Raw genomic sequence first — 24,291 nt, forward strand, 5'->3', positions numbered from 1 at the left:
GCCGGTGCCATGGTGTGCCAGGTAGGCACCAGAGCACAGTGCCAGAATGTGCTTGGACATGGGCAAGCCTGAGGGCAATGGACTTGTACAGCACCTTGTGACAGCACCAGAGAGGAGGGTGACATAGTCATCTCAGCATCATCATCTGCAAACACGTCCCAATGTGAGGGAGACAGGGCTGGACTTATTGGTGATGACAGTTGAGGTGATAATGGTGAGGGGGCCGATGGAGGTGGCTCAACTGGAATAGCAGGCTGCAGCAATGGACCAAGGCTGGAGACAGACTGGCGCCTAGTACTGGGAAGATGGAACCCGAGGGGTCCACACTTGGAGGAGGCAGCCAATGGGACGGGGGTGCCTCCACAGCAGGCAAGAACGAGCTCGAGGTGGTGGGCAGTGGGGCAGGGTGTAGCGATGGGGGGCACAACTGATCGAAGTGGCGTGACACCAGCCCGTCAGCGATACGGACATCACAAAGACAGCATCCCCAGTGGTGGACCCTAGCAGTGGACAATAGTGACTGGGGAGAGGTCTGTGAGAGAGGTCTTTTGTCCAGAATGGGACTAGGTCTTTTGTCAACAATAGCAAAACACTTGAGCTAGCAACCAAACTCTCGCACCCAAACTGGTGATCCTGGTGGGCTGCAGACGGACGAACCCGCCTGTGGCAGGAGCAACACAGGCAAGAAGTTGAGGAGCATGCATGGCTTCCAGCTGTGAAGCAACTTAGTCTGGCTCAGCTCCCTGTAGGCATGAAGATAGAGTTGCTCAGAAGACGGAGAAGGGCATCGTCTGATGAAGAATCCACAACAAACTTTTTCATTTGGGACTTGAATGCATGCATTAGTCATTTTGCCTTGCTGTTTCGTTGAGGGAGCCATGACATGATGAATTCCATGACAGGAACAAAACATCTGAAAGGTGTGAGAAACGAACTGGGGCCCATTATCAGAAACTACAGCACAGGGCAACCCCTCAATAGAAAAAAAAAAATCATCAAAAGCGTAAGAATTGTGACCTCCGCCAATGCAGAAACAAACACGAGAATTTAAGGAAACCAGGAAAATGCATCCACAACCGTGAGCCAACAGGAATTCAAGAAGAGACTTTCATTGTTTACAGTAATGTGTTCCCAAGGCTGGCAGGGAGTGGGACAGGGGGACAGGGATGCCCTGGGAGCTGCCTGTCGTTGGGTACATTGCTCACAAGCCACGACAAAATGAACAATTTTGCCACCAATCCTTGGTCAAAAAACATGTCTCCTAGCTAATAGTTTAGTACACAAAACTCCCCAGTGGCCCTAGTGGAGAAGGCGTAGAACCTCGCCCGTAACGCAGTGGGAATGACTACTCTGCGAGAGAGGTCTTTTGTCCAGAATGGGACTAGGTCTTTTGTCAACAATAGCAAAACACCACCCAAAACAGGGAATATGAAGCCCACTCTGGTGATTTATCTGCCCAGCCCTGTTGAAGAAACTGAACCATCTGGTGTAGAATCGGGCAGCAGTTGCCGTGCATGAGCTGGTAATTGGGAAACTCTCAACTGTGGCCTGCATTTTCAAAATCAAGATGGAAGCAAAGCAATTCTTCGCAATCAAAATTGTGATCAAGAGTCCACAGCAAGGCAGGACAAGGCATTCACATTGGCATGTTTACAAGTAGGTTGAAAATGGATTTAGTAGTTGTAGTGAGACAAGAACAGCACTCAGAACTGTAGATGGTGTGCTGCCTTAAAAGGAAAGGAGAACACAGCTAAACAATGTGCCAAGAGGAGTTTGGATTTCAACATTTTAAAAGAACATTTGCAATCTGGGCTCCAGCAAAACGGCACAATGTTGCATAACAGGGTATACAACAGGTGGCTCAATGTGGCCGCTCCTGCATGAATTTACGGTATTAGGCTTTCTAGGAAGGCCTTAAGCTCCTTTGTGGACGAGCGAGGCATAGACGTAACGGGAGATGTGGTCTGGAAGAGGGCAAACCTCATCTCATTAGACCTCGAACCCAAATACACAACAGAAGGTTGAAAAACCTGAGATTTCACGAGATTACACCGTTGGTCTACAGATTGTAAAACAGAAAACAAGGTGCGCAATTTTTTTCAAGTTATTAGCTGTGGAGGAGCCCAGACAACAATATAATCCACATAATTAATGCAACCTGGGACAGGCATAGTCAATTGTTCTAAAAATAATTGGAAAATAGCAGGGGTGCTGGTGACACCAAACAGAAGGCACAAATATTGATACAGACCAAAAGGAGTATTTAAAACCATTCTTTGTCCACAGGAACCTGGAGATATGCTTCAGACAAATCAATTTTAGAAAAGTACTGGCAACCCGATATTTTCGCCAACAGTTCCTTCTGGCGAGGGAGAGGATAAGTATCCGCAATCGACATGTTTTGACAGTAGTACTGAAGTCACCACACAGGTGAAGTTTCCCTGATGGCTTCTGAACTACAACCAGCAGAGATGACCATTCACTATCCATAACAAGTTGCACCACCCCTAGAGATTGAAGGCTGTCCAATTCTGCTTTCACTTGAGCTTTCATGGCGACAGGAACAGGACATGCACAACAAAAATGAGTCCAAACCATGGATTTCAAAGAAATTTGAGCAGAAAAGTTTGTAGAAAACCCTATAACTTCCAAAAACAACGCCTAAAACTCTTCACACAATGTTTGCAACTGAGAATACAGTACCTAACTGGACACAAGGTGAACTGTGTCAGTGACAGAAAATCCAAATGCCTGAAATGAGTCCATCCCAAACAAGTTCTGAATGCCGACACCGCAACCACCAAAAATGCAATGTAACAAACCGCTGACTTGTAAGAGGTAGGTGCCATAAATTGTCCCAATAGCGCAATGTTCTGTTTGTTGTAACTGATCAGCTTCCGTGTGACTGGTGTCAACGGAAGTGAGCCCAAATTCGCAAAATTTTGATAATTCAATGACATCACTGCAGCACCTGTGTCAACTTGTAGCCAGAGCACTTGGCAAAAAACACTTAACTCAATAAACAACTTGGGAGAAGTCAGAAGTATTAGAGTCAAACAGTGAAGGTCTTTGCCCAGACCCCGAGCAACCTTTGGCGAAAGATACACAGAGGCGATGTGGCCTTTCTTCTGGCAAGCATCACAAATAGCCCAGCCGCCACTCCTGCTTCCTCATGAAAGCTATCTGTCATCCTAGTGGACCCATCTTGTGACATTACTGCCACAACGCCCCACACTTCAATTTGATCACCCACTGCTCGAGAAACTTCAAAAGATCGTGCTATTTGAAAAACTTCCACCAAAAGGAGGTTTTCAATAGAATAAAATCTTCTTGCGCACTTCATTGTCTGGAGCTAAATAGATAATTGTGGTGTGCACCATAGAGTCTGCACAACCAGTAATGAACTGACACTTATGGATAAGACCATGAAGTTTGGCTGCCCAGACCATCTATGACTGATTTGGTTTCTTCTGGCATCAGTAGAATTCAACTCACATCACTATGACGTGTTCATTTGCGATGGTAGTTGGACACGAAACTGCTCATGCGATAAAAAAAGAAAAGGAGAGACAGAATTGGCGGTTCTTGCACAAGGACAAGCTTTAGATGGAACCCTTGAGATGAAGAAGGCAGAGCACAAATTCAAGTCTGTCATGCTGAAAACCAAAAAATTCTGTCTTAGTCTCTTTTCATAAGATTACAAACCTCAAATGAATCATCATAAGGAGGAAAAGTGGGTGGACGGATCGGTGGAATGGTGCACGTCTGTTAATGGAAGCCGACAAAGTGCTCATTGCCAAAGTAAGCTGCTCAATTACGGCCGGTAGTACGGTGTCCATAAGCGATGAACTTGACGAAACCGCACTTGAGAGACAGCACACATGGAAATCATTCCAAACATGTTGCCAGTCGTGTAGTAACCAAGCAATACACGAAACCAATCCAAGTAACAAATAAGGCTTTATTCATAAACATCTGTACAACAACAGAAATCAGCCTCTCATGGCTCTCCACATAACAAGAAACAGAACAACTGATGTGAATGGTACAACTGGAAGAACATAAAAGAGTGCTTCAAGCATATATATGCAACCATACCAGTATTTATCAGAGTTCCACTGCAGGTGAAATATTGGCAAATTTGCGGGTACAAGCAATTTCTACTATTTTCGAAAGTATTGGTACAAGAGAAATATAGGATGGTAGTTATCAACATAACTTTATGAACATTCCAATTCAGCATTTCATCATGTATCTGCTTCATCTCCAAAGCAAGATAACAAATCACTCAGAAAGATGTATATGTATTATAAATAGCACCAGATCATTAAAATCAACAGTGAAGACACATTGCCAGAATTTGAAAGCAGCCTTTTCTTGGTGCAGGAAATCATAGTCGTAGTATTTCAGTGGAAATTGCTGAGAATCTCTACCACAAAATTCCTATAAAGGAGACTTTCAACAAAGACTTTTGGCAAGATTGTGGCCAAGCGACAAGTGCAATTATACTACTCATTAAAACATAAGTTTTGATGATATTTTTTATTGTATCTGTATTCTTTTTTTTACATGTTTCACATTTTTAAGAGCTTTTGCAGTATATTTTGTGGTTATTGCCCTGAAGGTTTGCCTGTATAGTGTTTTTCCAGTAGTCTTATTTAAGTTTACATACTGAACTAAACACTTACAATGAACTGCACACATCTGCATGTATATATCTATACATACCTTTTGCTGTGAGGAGCTGCACTTGTGTCTTTTTTGTTGTTGCTCAAATGGAGAATTGGCATTTCTGCATAACACTTACGAAATATCTCATGTCTGAATTTCCGTTATGTGTGACTTCTGTCTAACATTTTTGTTTATATAAATCTGACATAACAGAGCTCATGCTAATAACAAAGGCAACACATTGTCAGATGTTACATTATTTTTATAGTGAAGCAAACATAATAAATCTCATTGTATTCCTTTAGTTTTGCAGATTTTAGTTTTTTAGTTAGTTAGTTTTTTTTTTTTTTTTTCTTTGCTTTAGATGCTTGTTTGACCATGAGTGGAAACAGTGGGAGTTGTCATAGGAAAGTAAGTAGTGGGATGCACTGTGGGAGCAGCAAGTGGCTTCACTTGGGGAATGTAATGGGGAGAACTATGGGAACATCACTGAGGCCATCTCCTGGAACTGTAAAATATGCAACAATAATAGTGTGATAGAGGAGCAGGAAAGTAAATTCTGTGCTCTTCAGCCACATTTGGATCAAGATCAGACTTAGTGAGGATGAAAGCAATAAGTGGTGGGGAGGGCGGGGGGATTGGGAACTGGCAGTTGGTAGGTAGGCTAGCAGGAGGATGTGATCAGGTTCCAGCAGCCAGAGATGAGGAGGGCAAAAGTCTAAGATGGTGTAGAAGTAGGGAATGTGCAGCAGACACTATGCATATATAGGAAGGCTAGGAAGAGCACAAATGTTAGGAAGAGTGAGTACTGCTGCTGGCAGCAGTCCTGGGCGAGATGTAGGCCTATAGTTACAGGAGAAGTTAGGGGAAGGGTATCAGGTAACCAGCATTTTCAAGCCATGTGCTGGGCTAGTTGGTTCTAGGTTAAGGTTTAGGGCCTCTGTGTATGGATTTTACAGAGGAGGATCAGGTAGTGATAATGGATGGGGCAGGGAACAGCTCTGCATAGGGACAGGGCATACTACATAGGTGGTGACCAGAGTAAGATAATTTCCCTAACTGGTGGCATCAATGTGGGCATGGCTGGTCTGTGCCAGTGGTACAATCGGCCTTGTCTTGGCACTGCTGTTTGGCAAGTCACTACAGAGGAGGAGGTGGCGTTGACAATTGTTGATCGGGTGCACACTAAACTGGTATCACTGGGGACTATTGGGAGGTGGGGCTACACAAAATATGGTCTGTACCTCAACAGGACAGGGAAAGGATGGAGTTAATTAGAGAGAGTATTGCAGGTGGGTGTGGGACCACACACGGTCAAACACCTATTGTAACAGGTAGAATGGCTGGGGCTCTTTTAGGATAAACCACAACAACAGGTTCCGCTCTTGTGTAACTATCTCTACCACTTTAGGGATTTTTTTCATGGTGTGTCCGGAAGATAGATTGTTCCACATCCGAGTGCACAAACACCACAGAAATTTTTTTTGGAAGTATCTATTATTCACCAAAATATGTACTTCATTACAAATACCATACACAAGCTTGGAGCTGAATTACAATGTTTGACCAGTGTGGTGAAATACATTACAGAGCACTGGGGTAGAAATAGTGAATTGCAGCATATAGTGTTGTCATCACATGAACATGCTAGTTGCTGCTGTAGAACTACATTAAATGTAAGGAGATCATGTATTTATACCAGAGTTGGCACATATTTTAAAGCTAGAGATGATATGATTGCAATTGGTATGGATAAACATTTTGATTGGCAGCCATTGAACTAACAAAGCTAGACACCTATAAGTAGTAAATTATTGTGTGTGTGTTCCACTCACCTAGTGGTGATGTGGGCAGTTTCCGTAACAAATTAACCAACATTCTGGAAAGAGTCTCACGCCCAAAACAAATGTAATAATATGTGGAGAATAGTATATTAACACAGGTACTGAGGATGAAACCAGTAATGAAAAAATGCGTTCATTAATTTTAACACCAATCAAGTATATATATATATATATATATATATATATATATATATATATATATATATATATATATATATATATATAATAGAGGGAAACATTCCACGTGGGAAAAATATATTTAAAAAGAAAGATGATGAGACTTACCCAACAAAAGCGCTGGCAGGTCGATAGACACACAAATAAACACAAACATACACACAAAACTCTAGCTTTCGCAACCAACGGTTGCCTCGTCAGGAAAGAGGGAAGGAGAAGGAAAGACAAAAGGATATGGGTTTTAAGGGAGAGGGTAAGGAGTCATTCCAATCCCGGGAGCGGAAAGACTTACCTTAGGGGGAAAAAAGGACAGGTATACACTCGCACACACACACACACACACACACACACACACACACACACACACACACACACACACACACACGTCTGCTTGTGTCTGTGTATGTGTGGATGGATATGTGTGTGTGTGTGTGTGCGCGAGTGTATACCTGTCCTTTTTTCCCCCTAAGGTAAGTCTTTCCGCTCCCGGGATTGGAATGACTCCTTACCCTCTCCCTTAAAACCCAATCCTTTTGTCTTACCTTCTCCTTCCCTCTTTCCTGACGAGGCAACCGTTGGTTGCGAAAGCTAGAGTTTTGTGTGTATGTTTGTGTTTATTTGTGTGTCTATCGACCTGCCAGCGCTTTTGTTGGGTAAGTCTCATCATCTTTCTTTTTAAATATATATATATATATATATATATATATATACACACACACACACCATGTAAACTGGCTCATTTCACATCATTGCAATAAGAGAATCATTCAAATGATCTATGAAACATGTAACTGCATTTCCCACAACACAGCTAGACGTCTGGAAAACAGTAAAGAAATTAAAAAACAAGAAGTTAGCTGGTTTAGATGAGAGTAATGTTTCTGTTCTGAAGAAGAGTATGATCGCATACAAATCTGATTAACAAAGATAATAAATGAGTCCTTCAATTCAGGTATTTTTCCAGAGTTCCTAAAGCATGCACAAGTTATCCTTTAGTAAAAAGAAAGATAATGCAGAAAGTACTGAAAACTACTGGCCAGTTACACTACTGTCTTGTTTCCTAAAAATCATTTACTCTATTCTGAAGGATCGACTAATGAGTTACCTGATATTTAACAAAGCACAGTTTGGTTTCTGAAGTGGAAAAAGTACATCGGCTGTTACAGAGTTCACAAAAGTGATACTTGAAGCTTTTGACAACGATGACTGTTTCAGGCATGTTCTTAGACTTGTCCAACTCTTTTCATATGTTTGACCATTAAATATTGCTAAACAAGCTAGAAGCACTGGCTATGAGGAATACAGCGAACAAGTGGTTCCTGTCTTAACTGATACAATGGGTGCAAAAGGTAGAGATAGTCCGCCCATCTGCTGATAATTTTTTTGTAAAACAACTGTCAAACAAGAAATACACACACACGTATTGTACTTCTATCTGCATGACATGTTTATGCAGTTCTGTATATACACACTGTAATTCATTTTTGTATTCTTTTAGCTTTTGCAGGAACACATGGAAATGGCTTAAAGTCCGAAACTGCAATTGGAAAATGAATAATTTCTACAGTCAATGGTGAATAGGATATCCCTTCAAAAATAAACGTAGGTGTTCCTCAGGGTAGCGTATTGGCTCCAGTTCTGTTTTTAATCTATATCAATGTTTACCAGATAGTATCAGACACGGAGAAAATGTTCTCTTTCCTGATGACAGCAACATCATGGTCACTGACAAAATGCCAGAGCTCCTAGTATAGAAAGTAAAACAGATGTTTATGGTTTGGCAGCACATAATAAATTGGCACTGAACACAAAGGAGATGTACAGAGTGCATATCAGTAGAAAGACGGAAAACAACTCGTCACATTAACCATAGTTGATGAATCTACAGATTGTGTAACAAGCACAAAAGTTTTAGGGATGAATATTAAGTATCAATTAATGTGGAATGAGGACACAGAGACACTGACAAAAAGAATGTCATTGGTATTTTACATGTTCTTAGGGTATTATCATCAATTTGTAGCAGCCAACTGTCTTGTCGTGATATACTACTCCTATGTACAATCAATTCTTAGCTATTAGAGTCTTTTCTGGTGATCAAAGGCACGAAACGTTGTCACTGTTTTTAAACTGCAGGAAAGGGCCATAAGAATAATAATTATAAGCAGTAGATGGGCTCTTTGTAAAGAGCTATTTAGAAAACTGGGCATCCTCACTGCACCACACGAGTACATATAACAATCTGTGGTGCCTATCAGGGCAGTGTTCCAATTTTAGTTCTACTATAATTATGGAACAAGAGTCAGTATGAACTTACATTTACCACAGACTAAGAAAAAAGAAACAAAGCACAAAACAGTATTATACATCAGGGAATGAAACTGTATAATAAATTGCCCACAAAATGAAAAACAAAAACATTACTTAAGTACATTTGTTCAAAAAGGCAGCTAAAGCCTTCTTCATAACTAATGCAGAGTACACAAGTAAAGATTACTTGGAGGACTCAGAGCAGTGGGTAATAACAGAAGGGGTTAACTAAAACAACCGGTCACATTTTTATCATGATCATGGTTTACTGATTTTGCAAAGAAGTCATGTTTCAGGATCTAGTAAAGTGCATTGTAGTAATATCTTTGACAAAGGGAAGGACAGGAAGGCGACATGGAGTATACTTTAATGTCAGTGGCCCAGAAATAGATTGTCCGAACAGGCTAGTGTTATGCAAAGGGCATAGCACTACCTTCATGGTCCAGAAGTCATCAGTGGGTATCCTTAGTGTGGGCAGCAATGAAGAGCAAAACTCTGTATTTTTTATTATTAATGTTGTAGGTAAGATCTTGTACATGGTGACGCTTTAGGGTTAAAGCAGAAGTGCTGAGTTGTTGATATGCACCAACAAAGGAAAGAAAACTTGCAAGATTTCAGAGTTATCCTTTGATGAGCTAGAGTAACGCGCGCACACTCACACTCTCTCTCTCTCTCTCTCTCTCTCTCTCTCCCCCACCTATGCCCCTACATGGTATTGTTTAGACTAGCAGTGACAATGCTAGTTTTTGACAACAGGATGGAGGAAGGGGAAACTCCTGGGTGAATGGTGTGGAAACAATGGGTTACCTGAGATTGAGTACAAGGCGATCACGGAAGTAGAGGATGTGATGTGAGGATAACTCCCATTTGCGTAGTTCAGAGAAGCTGTTGGTGGAGGGAAGGATCCAGATGGCTCAGATTGTGAAGCAGAAATTGAAATGGAGCAGGTGGTGCTTAGTGCTCAGTAGCATGTTGTGCCACCTGGTGGTCAACTTTGTTCTTGACAACAGTTTGGTGGTGCCCATTTATCCTGCAGGATAGCGAGCTGGTAGTCATACCAACATAAAAGGCTGTTCACGGTTTGCAGCAGAGTTGTTATTGACAGGCCTGCTTTACCAGGTGGCCTGGCTTCTGATGGGGTAGGATAAGCTTGTGATCATTAGATAGCAAGAACATTCTCAGACTGGGGAACAACAAGGAAAGAAACTGACCACACCCTAAAAAGGGAACCCTTCTGACTTCCAGCTTTTGTGATTTAGGAAACATAAATCTGGATAGCTGGACAGGTATTTGAGCCTTAGTCTTCCAGAAGGTGAGTCCATTGTCTTAATCACTACACCATTCCAATGTAAATTCAGCTGGGTGTTACAGATGTGTGTTGAGATTCTCTCTCTTCATGTTATATATTAGTGATCTAGCAAGTAATATTGATAGCATGCTTAGACATTTTGCAGATCATGCAGTTACCTACAATGAATTACAACCTGAAAAAAACTGCACGCAAATAATCAGTCAGATCTTGGTACGATACAAAGTGATGCAAATATTATCTACTTGTTTTAAAATGCTCAAGAAATATGCAACTGCGAACTGCAAAAGCTGCAGAAATGTAACAGCAAATGATTAAAACCAGTTCCGAGCAGACAGTGGTAAATAGTGGATGTGCTGTCGCAGTGTGTCAGTCTCGTCGTGTCACAAATGGCACAGAGCAACAGCTCTGAATGAAGTGTTCAAGACATTCTCTAGAATATTTTGAAGAAAAAAAAAGTATTTTCCAAGGACAATGACATCATCAGAAATAGCAAAACTTAAAACTTCTTGCAATCTAAGAGTTGGAATATGAAATGTTGGATCTGGAAACCTGGAGACAACAGTGACCATGTGTGTGTGTGTGTGTGTGTGTGTGTGTGTGTGTGTGTGTGAGAGAGAGAGAGAGAGAGAGAGAGAGAGAGAGAGAGAGAGAGAGAGAGGGGGGGGGGGGGGGGGGGATGATTCTGGTTCAAATGGTTCAAATGGCTCTGAGCACTATGGGACTTAACATCTATGGTCATCAGTCCCCTAGAACTTAGAACTACTTAAACCTAACTAACCTAAGGACATCACACAACACCCAGCCATCACGAGGCAGAGAAAATCCCTGACCCCGCCGGGAATCGAACCCGGGAACCCGGGCACGGGAAGCGAGAACGCTACCGCACGACCACGGACTGCGGGCGGATGATTCTGTCTGATAGCTTAATCCGCATTTAAATGTCATTTGATGCCTCGCACATGTGGTGAGTAGTGATCTATCCTTATCCACTGTTGTTATTCCATCCCGGATTTTCCACTGTTTGACTATGACAATCCTTTCACTTTAGCTGTTCATAGTAGTTCACCCAAATTCCTATTTTCTAGTTCATTATTACACCAATGCCTACCTTACCTCAACCAAATTTTGTGTCAAACAGAACAGAATACAATAGAATAGGCATTTATTATCTCATAACATACAACTGCAAGTCGTTGACTTTATTTATTTGCTTACACATCATGTTCCATAGGACCAAATTGAGGAGCAAATCTCCAAGGTCATGGAACATGACAGTACATGTAATTACAACATAAAAGTAATATGAGATAAAAATAAAATGTTTATGAACCCAAAAAAGTCATGCCATAAGTTTAAGTAAATGCAAAAAAAAATTAAAAAATTAAAAAATTAAAAAAAATCAGCTTAATTTTTCAAGGAACTCCTCAACAGAATAGAAGGAGTGACCCATGAGGAAACTCTTCAGCTTCAATTTGAAACTGCGTGGATTACTGCTAAGATTTTTGAATTCTTGTGGTAGCTTATCGAAAATGGATGCAGCAGTATACTGCACACCTTTCTGCACAAGAGTTAAGGCAGTGTGATTCAAATGTAGGTTTGATTTCTGCTGGGTATTAACAGAGTTAAAGCTGCTTATTCTTTGGAATTAGTTGATATGTTAACAAGAAATGACACTAAAAAAATATATGTGTTGAGAGGCCAATTTCAAAAGACCCACACTAGTGAACAGGGGTCAACAAAAGGTTCGCGAACTTCCGTCACTTATTGCCTGAACCACTCATTTCTGAGCCGAAAATATCCTTTTAGAATGGGAAGAGTTACCCCAAAATATAATACCATAAAACCTAAGTGAATGAAAATAAGCACAGTAGACTAATTTTTGTGTCAAATGATCATTTACATTAGAGACCATTCGAATAGTAAAAATGGTAGCATTAAGTCTTTGAAAAACATTCTGGACATGGGCTTTTCACAAGAATTTACTATCTATCCGAACACCAAGAAATCTGAACTGTTCAGTTTCACTAATTATATGCCCATTCTGTGAAATTAAAACTTTGGGTTTTGTTGAACTTTGTGTTAGAAACTGTAAAAACTGAGTCTTACTGTGATTCAGCATTAGTTTATTTTATACAAACCATGAACTTATGTCATGAACTGCACTACTTGAATCCGAGCCAATGTCACACACAACATCCTTTACTACCAAGCTAATGTCATCAGCAAACAAAAATATTTTAGAGTTATCCTTAATACTAGAGGGCATATCATTTATATAAATAAGGAACAGGTGTGGCCCCAATACTGATCCCTAGGGTACCCACCATTTGACCATACCCACTCAGACCCCGTATCACAGCTATTCTCAACACTGTGAATAATGACCTTTTGCTGTCTGTTGTTAAAGTAAGGGGTGAACTCCACTTATTCCGTGATAGTCCAACTTCTGGAGCAATATTTTGCATTCAACACAATCAAACACCTTAGTTAAATCAAAAAACATGTCTAGCATTTGAAACGTTTTATTTAACCCATCCAGTACCTCACAGAGAAAAGAGAATATAGCAGTTGTTAAGTGACTTCTAAAGACGAACTGCACATATGATAGCAGATCGTGTGATATGAAATGATCAATTATCATTACAAACACAGCCTTTTCAGTAACTTTAGCAAACCCTGATGGCATAGAAATACGTCTAAAATTGTCTTGATTATCCCTTTCTCCCTTTTTATAAAGCGACTTTACTACTGAATACTTTAATCTTTCAGGAAAATGATCATTCCTAAAGGAAAAATTACAAATGTAGCTAAATACAGGGCTAACATGTGCAGCACAGTACTTCAATATTCAGCTAGGCACTCCATCATATCCATGAGAGTCCTTAGTCTTCATTGATTAAATTATTGACTCAATCTCCCCCTTGTCTGTATCACAGACGTGTATTTCAGACATCAATCTTGGAAAGGCATTTCCCAAAAGTAATACGATTCCCTGAAGAAACTAAATTTTTATTTAATTCACCAGCATTGCTCACAAGGGAACATCCCCATCGCACCCCCCTCAGATTTAGTTATAAGTTGGCATAGTGGATAGGTCTTGAAAAACTGAACACAGATCGATCGAGAAAACAGGAAGAAGTTGTGTGGAACTATGAAAAAATAAGCAAAATATACAAACTGGGTCGTCCATGCGTAAGATAGGCAATATTAAGGGCAATGTGAGGCGAGGAGCTCCGTGGTCCCGTGGTTAGCGTGAACAGCTGCGGAACGAGAGGTCCTTGGTTCAAATCTGCCCTCGCCTCACATTGCCCTTAATATTGCCTATCTTATGCATGGACGACCCAGTTTGTATATTTTGCTTATTTTTTCATAGTTCCACACAACTTCTTCCTGTTTTCTCGATTGATCTGTGTTCAGTTTTTCAAGGCCTATCCATTGTGCCAACTTATAACTAAATCTGAGGGGGGTGCGATGGGGATGTTCCCTTGTCAGAAAATGATTGTTAAATACTGTACATATATCTGATTTATCAGCAACAGAAATATTTCTAGTACGAACTGGCTTTATATCATTGACCTTGTGCTGCTGAACAGACACTTCCTTCACAACAGACCATTTGGTTTTAATTTTATCCTATAAATTAGCTATTCTTTTTGTGTAGCACATACTCTTTGCTTCCTAATAACATTTTTAAGCACCTTGCAATTCTGTTTGTAATGGGCTACTGTAGCTTGATTGTGACTGCTTCTAACATTCTGATATAATTCCCACTTTGTTCTACATGATATACTTATCCCACCAGTCAGCCACCCAGGCTGCCTTTTACTGCTAGTACCCCATTTAGATCATTTTAATGGAAAGCATCTCTCAAAGACCATGAGAAATTTTTTTTAAGGAAAGCATTATATTTGTCATCTATGTTATGGGCACTATAAACATCCTGCCACTCTTGTTCCTTGACGAAGTTTAAAAAAACACACTAGTGCCGTTGGATTAACTTTCCAACATAGTTTGTAATTAAATAACATTTGTTTGAATACAAAAGCCTTTTAGTGTTGAAATTTGTGCATCATGGTCTGAAAGGTCATTCACCTTTTTATTAACAGAATTAACACAATGAATAAAAATATTGTCTATGCTTATGCTACCGTTCCCCTGCACCCTAGTTGGACAAAACACAGTCTGCATCAGACCATATGAATTTAGGAGATCTACCAACATCCTTTTTTTCTTGCACAATCATATACAAAATTAATAATGAAGTCACCACATACAGCTAATTTCTGGTACTTCCCAAAAATGAAATCAAGAACCCTCTCTAGCAAGAGCAGAAATGCTCTGAAGTCAGAGTTAGGGGACCTATAAACAATAAAAGACAGAAGTTCAGATTCACTAAATTCAACTGCCCCTGCACAACAGTCAAATATGTGTGCAGTGCCGTGTGTGTCTATGGCCTCAAAAGGAATACTGTTTTTACATATATTGCCACTTCCCCAATCCACAAGGAACTCCTTGAAAAATAGCCAGCTAATCTGCATCCTGGTAAAGGAAGCCTCTGAATTGTCAAGTTATTCAAGAGGTGCTCCTATATACCAATAATTTCAGAGTCAACCTCTATAAGCAGTTCACTAACTTCATCCCTAATACCTTTTATATTTTGATGAAATATGCTAATTCCTTCTCTACTTGGAAACATGATGTCCTCTGAAGGTGATTCCTTAGCTAGAGGGACTTCCTTTAAGCAGGTATGCCTATCAGCTGACTTCAGTCTACAAAAGGTGCAGTTCTAACACCAACTACTACAGGAATGTTTCCACGAGTGATACCACCACCACCCACTACACTGTCACGTATAAGCTTTGCCAGCCTCCCCTTCCCAAACCTATTGAGGTGAAGGCCATGTCTAGTGAAACCCGCTCTACTGATAGACTAAACTGGCACCACTGCAATGTGACCCATGCCATGGTGTAAACGTGGACAAGGAAAAAAATTTCACGGATTTTTCCTGGATTTCCAGGGTGAAAATACAATTTTTCCATGTTAAGTGACAGTATACTTTTCCTTGGCACTGTAAAACTTATTAATCATTTGTCTAAAAACAAAGATGATGAGACTTACCAAACAAAAGCACTGGCAGGTCGATAGACACACAAACAAACACAAACATACACACAAAATTAAAGCTTTCGCAACAAACGGTTGCTTCGTCAGGAAAGAGGGAAGGAGAGGGAAAGACGAAAGGATGTGGGTTTTAAGGGAGAGGGTAAAGAGTCATTCCAATCCCAGGAGCAGAAAGACTTACCTTAGGGGGAAAAAAAGGCAGGTATACACTCGCGCGCGCACACACAAACATATCCATCCGCACATACACAGCAACAAGCATTGTCTGCTTGTTGCTGTGTATGTGCGGATGGATATGTTTGTGTGTGCGCGCGCGGGTGTATACCTGCCTTTTTTTCCCCCTAAGGTAAGTCTTTCTGCTCCTGGGATTGGAATGACTCCTTACCCTCTCCCTTAAAACCTACATCCTTTCGTCTTTCCCTCTCCTTCCCTCTTTCCTGACGAAGCAATCGTTTGTTGCGAAAGCTTGAATTTTGTGTGTATGTTTGTGTTTGTTTGTGTGTCTATCGACCTGCCAGCACTTTTGTTTGGTAAGTCTCATCATCTTTCTTTTTAGATATATTTTTCCCACATGGAATGTTTCCCTCTATTATATTCATATTATTAATCATTTGAATATTTATGGCTTTATACACTGACGCAGAATTTCCCGTGACTTTAGAAAACGAAACTCTGGGGGAAAAAAACAAGTTTTGGAAAGATCTTTGAATCGTAGCAACATGTACGCTGCATATTTTTGTGTTACAAAGATATACATTTGAATTTCACCAAACACCGCATGTTACTTTCCGAAGCATTGAAATTGAGATTGTGACACGCTTTTGCAAGCCAGTCATAGCTCGTGTTACATGATCTCGTCAGATGATGACAGCACAGGACATGTGAAGCAGTCAGCCAATAGCAAGGTCACTTTTAAGTAGTTTAAACACACAAATATGAAAAGTTAATAGTTTAAATTAATATACATAGTGTTGCTACAAGAACAGCAAAGCTTTCACATATAATATTGGTCTCTAAGATTAATAAGCTGCAAGAGAAGCTAAGCTTCCACATATAATGCTGATCTTTTTTGTGCATGTTATACTTTAAGATACATCACACAAATGTGCCAGTGTACCAGTAAAATTTTTAGTAACGGCGTAAATGTCTGATCTTCTGAGTTCAAAATTCTCCTAGGTGGTCATCATCAGAAAGTTGATTTTTCAATGAGAGTCAAACGCTCTGTGATTTAAGAAATTAATCATACTTTCTTGCAAGTAGTTCATTTTACGTAAAAGGACATTTACTTTGAAAGTAACTCTTTTCAAACCACCATTTGCAATATTTTCCTGAGACCTGTTAGAAATTGGTTCGTTTCAGCAGTTGCCAGAGAGCGCCAGATAACAGGAGTCATTATGCTTGTGCAGCTACAATGACGCAGGAAGCCCGTATGTTCATACGTGTAAAATATTAAAAGATCTTGCATTATGTCATAAAAGAAACAAGACATGAGAGGATACTTCAAGAGCATCGGAGTTTCATGAACTATACTAAAATGCATAATTCAGCTTAAAGTGCACATTTGTATGTCCAGATTGAGATGTAAATTTTCTTGGAGTACCAGTACTGTATTATCTCATGTTTGGCTCTTTATAACAGCATAATGCCACACGAGCTAGTAGATGGAAAATGTGCACTTAAACTGCAGCGAACAGTTGAAACTAGCCAACAGTGTGAAATTAAACACTTTATTTCAAATAAATTGACTGCCTCAGTGGAAAAGACTAATAAAAGCCAAATCTCTTTAGCAAACCGACAAAAATAGCTTCATTGTTCTGCAAGGCAATTAATACTTGACTGTCAGAAAGGTGGAAATAAAATCTGAAACTAGTATCATATTGTAGTCTTCCGCAATTATGCGAACATATTTTAATTCATTTGGTAGCTCCTGGCCACAGTAATCTGTTTTGTTTTCATTTGATACGAGAGCAATAAGTGAAGAGAACACAGCGAAATCACTACACGTAAACACAGGTCATGTGGAGACTACCCACCTCCCCACTACAACACAGACTGCTCCGTGCATCAGCCCTGGATCTACGATATTTCTGAACCGGGACAATACTAGGTAGTGGTGCCCAATCACACATCTGTAGTCAGAAGTGGGAGAAGGTACTACTCATATATGAGTGCACAGTGCATGCGCAAGAGCGTGCCCACAACTGCTCACACGAATCTAATGTAAACAGTTGTCACGTCACGCTCATCGGAGGCAATTTATTGATAGGAAGATTGCATAGTCTTCCTAAAGCCTTCGACACACATTGCTGCTGGCAGACACTTGTCTGAGCGGCGTTTTTTCTTGTTGTATATGGCACATTTCCTTTGCAACTTAAGTTCTATTTTCATTTTTTTTCCCCTCTCATTCATGTTTTGTTGCAGCAGTATTATTCTGCAGAAACGGGATACAGTAATATCCTTTGTTGGAGTATTGGTTATTACCAGCCAAAATCACAAAAATTTAACTGAAAACTAAAACAATGAAAAATGCCTGGAATTCTAAAAAATTTCTGGTTTTTCCTGGTTTTCTCCCAGATGAAAAAATTCCTGGGTTATTCCCCGGATCTCCCAGGTCGTATACACTCCGCATGCCCTCTGCCATCAGGGCCTTCTCCAGCCCCATGTTAAAATGCCAACAGCTGCTTTAAGATGAGGCTGATCATGTCGCTGAAACAGTTGCACGAAATGCACATTAGTGCCACCAGTTTAAATAGCTATATTTACCAGATCACCACCTACATCATATTCCCTGTCCCTATCAGGACTATTCTCTGCTCCATCCCCTATCTCTACCTGATCCTACTCCGTAAAATTCCTACATAACTCCCCTATGCTGTCAGTCACCTGAGCTAACCCTGCACTAAGCTTCACAATGCTGGTGACCTGGTACTCACTCCCCAACACATCCTGCAACTGCTGGCCCACATCTCTACCATGTGAACTACCTAGCAGCAGAACCACCTCCGTTCTGTTAGACTTTGCAACTGACTTAGGCCTCCTAACTGCTGAGGACTGCTACATGTTTCCTACACCTACAGCTACAAGAAGCTCCTCTCCACTCAACTCTGACAGTTGGACAAATCTATTGCATATATGCAAAGTACAACTGTCTGAATACCACCTCCTCTTAGCTGCCTTCATGCCAATTGCCAGTTCCCATTCCCCAGCATCCTTCACCCTCCTCAACCTATCTAGTTCCTCCTTCGCATATTGTAACTCCACCTGAAGGGCACGGATCTTATGCTCCTGATTCTATATCAACTTATTTCTTCTACAGATTCTGCATTCCCAGGAGAAGATCTTGCTAGATTGCTAGAATGCCCACTGGCTTCCCCATTGCATCTCCCCCCCACACAATGAAAGTATTTTGAATAAATCCCACACCTATGACAGAGCCCACACTTCTCACTCATGGCAAAATTTTGCAGTTACTGGAAAAAAAGAAGAAGAAGAAGAAGAAGAAACTAAACATTTACGTTGCTTAAGTTCAGTTACACCAGTAGAACCATTTACAGAACTAACAATAGTGCTCTCACAATTCTCTCTCTACTAAGAAAGCAACTACTTTTATTAATACTACTAAACTACAACTAATACCAATACCAACTTCACAAAATTTATTAGCTGAAACCAAAAATTCAAGTGGAAACTGAAACACTCAACAAACTTAAAAGAGTGAATGAATATTTTACTGAAATGTTTCACTAGAAACAATAAGAAACATCAGCTGAAAATTAAAGCACAAAATTTACCGAACGACTTCAACGCACAGGAAACTCTAAAATACAAAGCGAGCAAACATTTATTAAATCGTAATTTTCACCACAAACAGCACAAAACACCATTGACAACTATTAAAGTTAATAAATATATAACAGTGCACAAACAACTTTGTCAGTACTTATATTTGAAACCGCTACAACTGCAACCACACGCCGCAAAATGTAAACACACTACTGACCAGGAGACTCGACAAAACACAAAAATTGGTTTCCAACTTTCCTTACAATATCAGAAATATAATATACTGCACTGATAATTAATTAAGCAATTAATATTTTTCTTCAAAAGTAACAAACTTTTAAAAATTAACAGTCCTAAGTACTTATGCTCTCCTGCTCAAATTTTCGGGTGGTCATTCGTGATTTATTCTAATAAATAGAAACATTTCTGCATTAGTTTTTCACATAGGATTTTTTTAGTGTTTCTAAATTTATGCTGAGCAATTATCTTCCTTCCACTCTGTTATAAATTTTCATGCCCATATAATGCGAAGTTTGAGCATAAAGTTTTAAACAGTGGGCGGGCAGCATAAAATTATTTTGATTTCTTGTGTTGTAATCATGTTGGAAATAATTTGCTACAAATAAATAAAGGTTGCTGTACACAAAGGTAATCAGCTCACAGATGTATAGTGAGGGAACACTTGACATAATTAGATTTTTTAGGAGTGGGCGATATGATTTTCATCACCCTACATTGTGTATGTTTATTGCTTTCCTAGGAATTTCACACAGCTAGCTTTCTGCAAATCCTGGTTTCTGTGACTGACCTGAATATCATTTAATTTTGCTTGTATTGTTTCAAACTACGTTAACAGAGTCTTTTCTATGTTTAATATTAACCCGTTTAAATTAAACCAGGTATCCAATTTTTCTAAAGTATTTAATACAGTTTGGAGAATTTGGTCAGTACTGTTACTTTCAATGATTACAGATGTTTAATCTGCAAATATTAAATGGTAGGTCATTTATAAAAACAGAAACAGAATGGAACCTAAAACAGAAACTTGGGGTACTCCATGTGAAATGGTTTCCACTTTGAAGTATTAAGTTCCTCTCTCTGATGATATAACCACTCTTTGTCTTGCGTTTGTTAGACAGGACTTAAACCATTCTAGTACTGTGTCCCAAATTCCATACTTTTCCAGTTTACAGAGTAGGAAGTAGTGGTTCACACTATCAAAGGCCTTTGATGCGTCACAAAACATTCCTGTGGTGTGCAGTGAATGGTCTAGAGAGAAGCTAATTTTATCTAGAAAATCATTTCCAGCAGATACTGTGGTTTTGCCTTTTTGAAATCCATACTGATTTTTTGAGACAATTTTAAATTTCTCTATGAAATTTTGAATTTGTATGGTGATGACCTTTTCAAATATTTTTGATAATGATGGAAGAAGGGAGATTGGGCGATAGTTTCCCATATGTTATAGTGGCTTAACTACTGTACACTTCAGCGAGTCTGGAAAATAACCTCCTTGAAGGAACTGGTTAACTATTGTAGATAGTGGTTGTGCAGTTATTTTAGACACTGTTTTTAACACTTTTGTTGGAATTAATTTTCTATATCTTTTACAGTAGTTTTGGTAAATGTACTGAAAGGTTCACCCTCAAACTGTTCACTGTTAAGGAAATTTACCTTATCTGAATAATCTTCTTCACTGGTGTTTGCTTTGTTTACATTCATAAATAATTCATTAAATAATTCAAAAATTTGAGCAGGTTTTACAATAGTTTTATCCTCTATCTTGATTTCGGAAATATCATGGCCTCTGGCTGTGGAACCTGCTTCAAATTTGATCACTGACCATAATGCCTTTGATTTGTTGTCACAATCCAAAATAAATCTATTATTTGCCAGTTCTTTTGCTGCATTCACAATTTTTTTTGAAATGTTTTTGTAATTTTTTACATAGGTAACAAAATCTGGACTTGTTATGTTTTAGTTCCCTACGTAACTCCATAAACAGAGCACAATGATCAGTAAGTCCTATCTGAATAAAACTTATTTGCCTCATTATAAGTACAACTGGTTAAAATATTATCTATACATGTTGTAGATATTTTGTTTACTCAAGTAAGATCAGTGAAATTAGCACTGAAACCCGATATCTGAATCACATTAATGGATTTTGTTGAGTTTTTGGCTTCACTGGCTAGACAACTCAGTATTAAGCTGATCAGAGATCAACACTGTATTGAGGTTTACGTTTTTGGCTACAGACATATAAGATTTCTAAATGATTTTGGCAGTAGTCCACTATTTCCCAGCAATGACCAAATGAGCCAACAGTCTCATGGGATAAGGCAAACTGCTAGGGAGCTTTCAGTCAAACTTTGTTAAAACTGCTAGGCCCGTTACACATTTCCTAAGGGACAGATTAGGATGATTATAAATGATCAAATGTTTTAAGCCTTCAGATCTGGTCTGAGATCTGGAAAATTCCAAAAATTATTTACAACGGCCTGTGATGCCGACAACGCACAAGTACTAATTCAGTGTAACAACAACAAATAGTACCTTCACAGCATATGCATCTTCGAAATAAAACAGTCATCATGATGCACAATCATCATAAACAGGTATCACTAGTTCTACTCTTGCATTTATCACTATGAATGCCGTTTGTACAACTGGTGATTTGAAGTTGGCATTACGCTAATGTGTCCTTTTGATCTAGAAGACTCCACCAACTAAATGTTGTAGAGCGTGTTATGAATCTGCAGATGCTTTTATAAAGTGAAGCACCAACCTAGGAAAACCATCCATCATTCACTGACAGGGTAACTATGTGGACGTACAGTGGAGTGACTTTGGGAAAAGTAAGAAAGGATGGGTGGGATAAAGAAGGATCCATTATCTCTTTTATTTGATTTATTGTTCCACACTTTTCTACTTCCATCTCATTTTTTTCCATCAACTTCTTGTTATTCTTCAATGCATATTATTTATTTTGAACTTAGCTCTCATCATTGACCTACCTTTTCAGCAATGCTACGGAGTTTGAATTTCTACCAATCATTTATTAATATCTCTACATTTCAGCATATACTACCAAAGACACAGAGCCCTAAATAACTGGGTTCCACCTTTAGATGTTCATACTATTTCTGTCTTTAGACTGTCAGTGTGAATTTTTCACTAATCACTCAGAAAATACATATTACAGTACAATAACCTTTGGCGCTGAGTGTATTAAACCAAGCACTTCACTAGATCTTACAGTAATCAATTCTGTGTGTATTTAACAAGCAGCATATCACACAAACAGAGGAAAACAATAGAATAGTAGCTGAATTGAACAATCCAAATCTGGTAACAGTAAGTAGTACACTAATGTGCAAAGTAATGTATAAGGGCAATATTATGAATAGTAGGTAATTTAAAAAAAATGATGTGGGAGAGGGGAAGGTTAGTATACAGGGGGTACTGAAAATGGTAAATGAATATATGATCTAAAGATACAGTGTGGAGTGATACAATTCCAGTAAACTTGTGTTCATAAAAGTAAGATGCATAGTCTGTAGAACATCGAACTCAAGAGTGAAGACATGAATACTATTGTATCCCATTTGTTTTATAATACAAGCATTCACTAAAATAACTAGCAAGCAAAAGAAATATTAGTTTTTTTTGTCATTTCAAAGTGAGTCATGCATTCAACAGTTGTCGGCTGTTTTTCCTGTTAGCACACTTTGAAGTATTCACAATGAAAGGAAAAAGTGACAATTATACATAAAATTACACACATAATACCTTGTAGTCCTCCAGTTGCATATGCTGATTTCGCATCAAGAGGATTTTCTATTCCACCATAATGAGCTCCATTTCCACTTTCTGTTCTGCTTTCTCCATCACTGCTATAGTCAGGGACTTCCAGTTTTGGCTACAACAACATTAGTTTACAGATAATTATTTTATAACTTTTTATGGCTTTATTCCAAAAATGCTATGAGAAGCATACAGAAATATTTAAGTTTCAGAAAATATTAGATCATTATGCAGATTTATGTAAAGTGGAACACACACACACACACACACACACACACACACACACACACACACACACACACACACATTTTCACAGTGACTACTTGGCAGTTGGATAGATTTGAATAAAACTGTCAACTGCTCAACTTAATGCAGTAGTAGTAGTAGTGGTAGTAGTAGTGGTGGTGGTGGTGGTGGTGGTGGTGGTGGTAATAATAATAATAATAATAATAATAGTATGTTTGGGCCCTACTGGACCACAAGATGTACAACAAAAGGCTTTTTCAGAGTTAAAACACTGCTTCCTTGTGCCCATATTCCTTTCAGTCTCTCAGAATGGGCTCTTTTCCACTCATCAGACCAAGTTGTTTGGATTTTCTTGCGTTTTTCTACCAGGGCAATTGTCCAACTATGAATTTTCTGGACAATATATTTCCTGCTTGTTACATCAAGTTGTGTTATTCCTGCTTTCTTCAGCTGTTCTTTTACTGCAGAAATCTATTTTATTTTTTTCAGTTTTAGCTTTACATTTTCCTGAAACAATATCAATCTTCAAAGCAAGCAACAGCCTTTTCACTGAAATGAGACATGCTTTGAATTATGTTCTTTCCTCCAGTGTGCACTATCAATACACTCAACCTAGTCTCAATCACTGTTGTTCTTAAAAATATCTTCATCATCTTCAGAGTTGATAAGCACCTTTCAGCCTCAACAATAATCATTAGAAAAATTTCAAAGGTTTGCATGTTTCCACAACATTTTTGTTTATGAAGTGAAAAATGTTAGTAGTGGCACTCATGACAGAAGAAGTCTTGCCACCTGTAGATAGTTTAGTTTTTAGACATTGCCTCCCTACAAATGGATATGCTTATATTGGGGAATTATTCACATATACCACAAAGTACTACAACAAAAAGGGTAATATAGAAATGAAATTTACTAATGAAAAGCTTTACTTGGTATGATATTGCACCACATAGCTCTTTTGCTATGACAAATAAGCTTGAGACTCTTCTTTCATTTCTGATACTTTTGACACACCTACAG

At 39.1% G+C, this 24,291-nt stretch overlaps 1 protein-coding gene across 6 annotated transcripts in view; it reads right to left on the reverse strand.

Moving 5' to 3' along the window:
- Nucleotides 1–24,291, reverse strand: part of LOC126180975 (protein abrupt-like) — a 276,247-nt gene that overhangs the window by 184,153 nt on the left and 67,803 nt on the right. For all 6 annotated transcript variants that reach the window (XM_049924740.1, XM_049924736.1, XM_049924739.1 and 3 more), the window contains one exon: nucleotides 23,011–23,140. In XM_049924740.1, coding sequence (XP_049780697.1) covers nucleotides 23,011–23,140 — 130 coding nt within the window. The remainder of the gene's footprint in view (nucleotides 1–23,010; nucleotides 23,141–24,291) is intronic.

This window comes from Schistocerca cancellata, chromosome 1 (assembly GCF_023864275.1).
Source record: "Schistocerca cancellata isolate TAMUIC-IGC-003103 chromosome 1, iqSchCanc2.1, whole genome shotgun sequence".
NCBI lineage: Eukaryota > Metazoa > Arthropoda > Insecta > Orthoptera > Acrididae > Schistocerca > Schistocerca cancellata.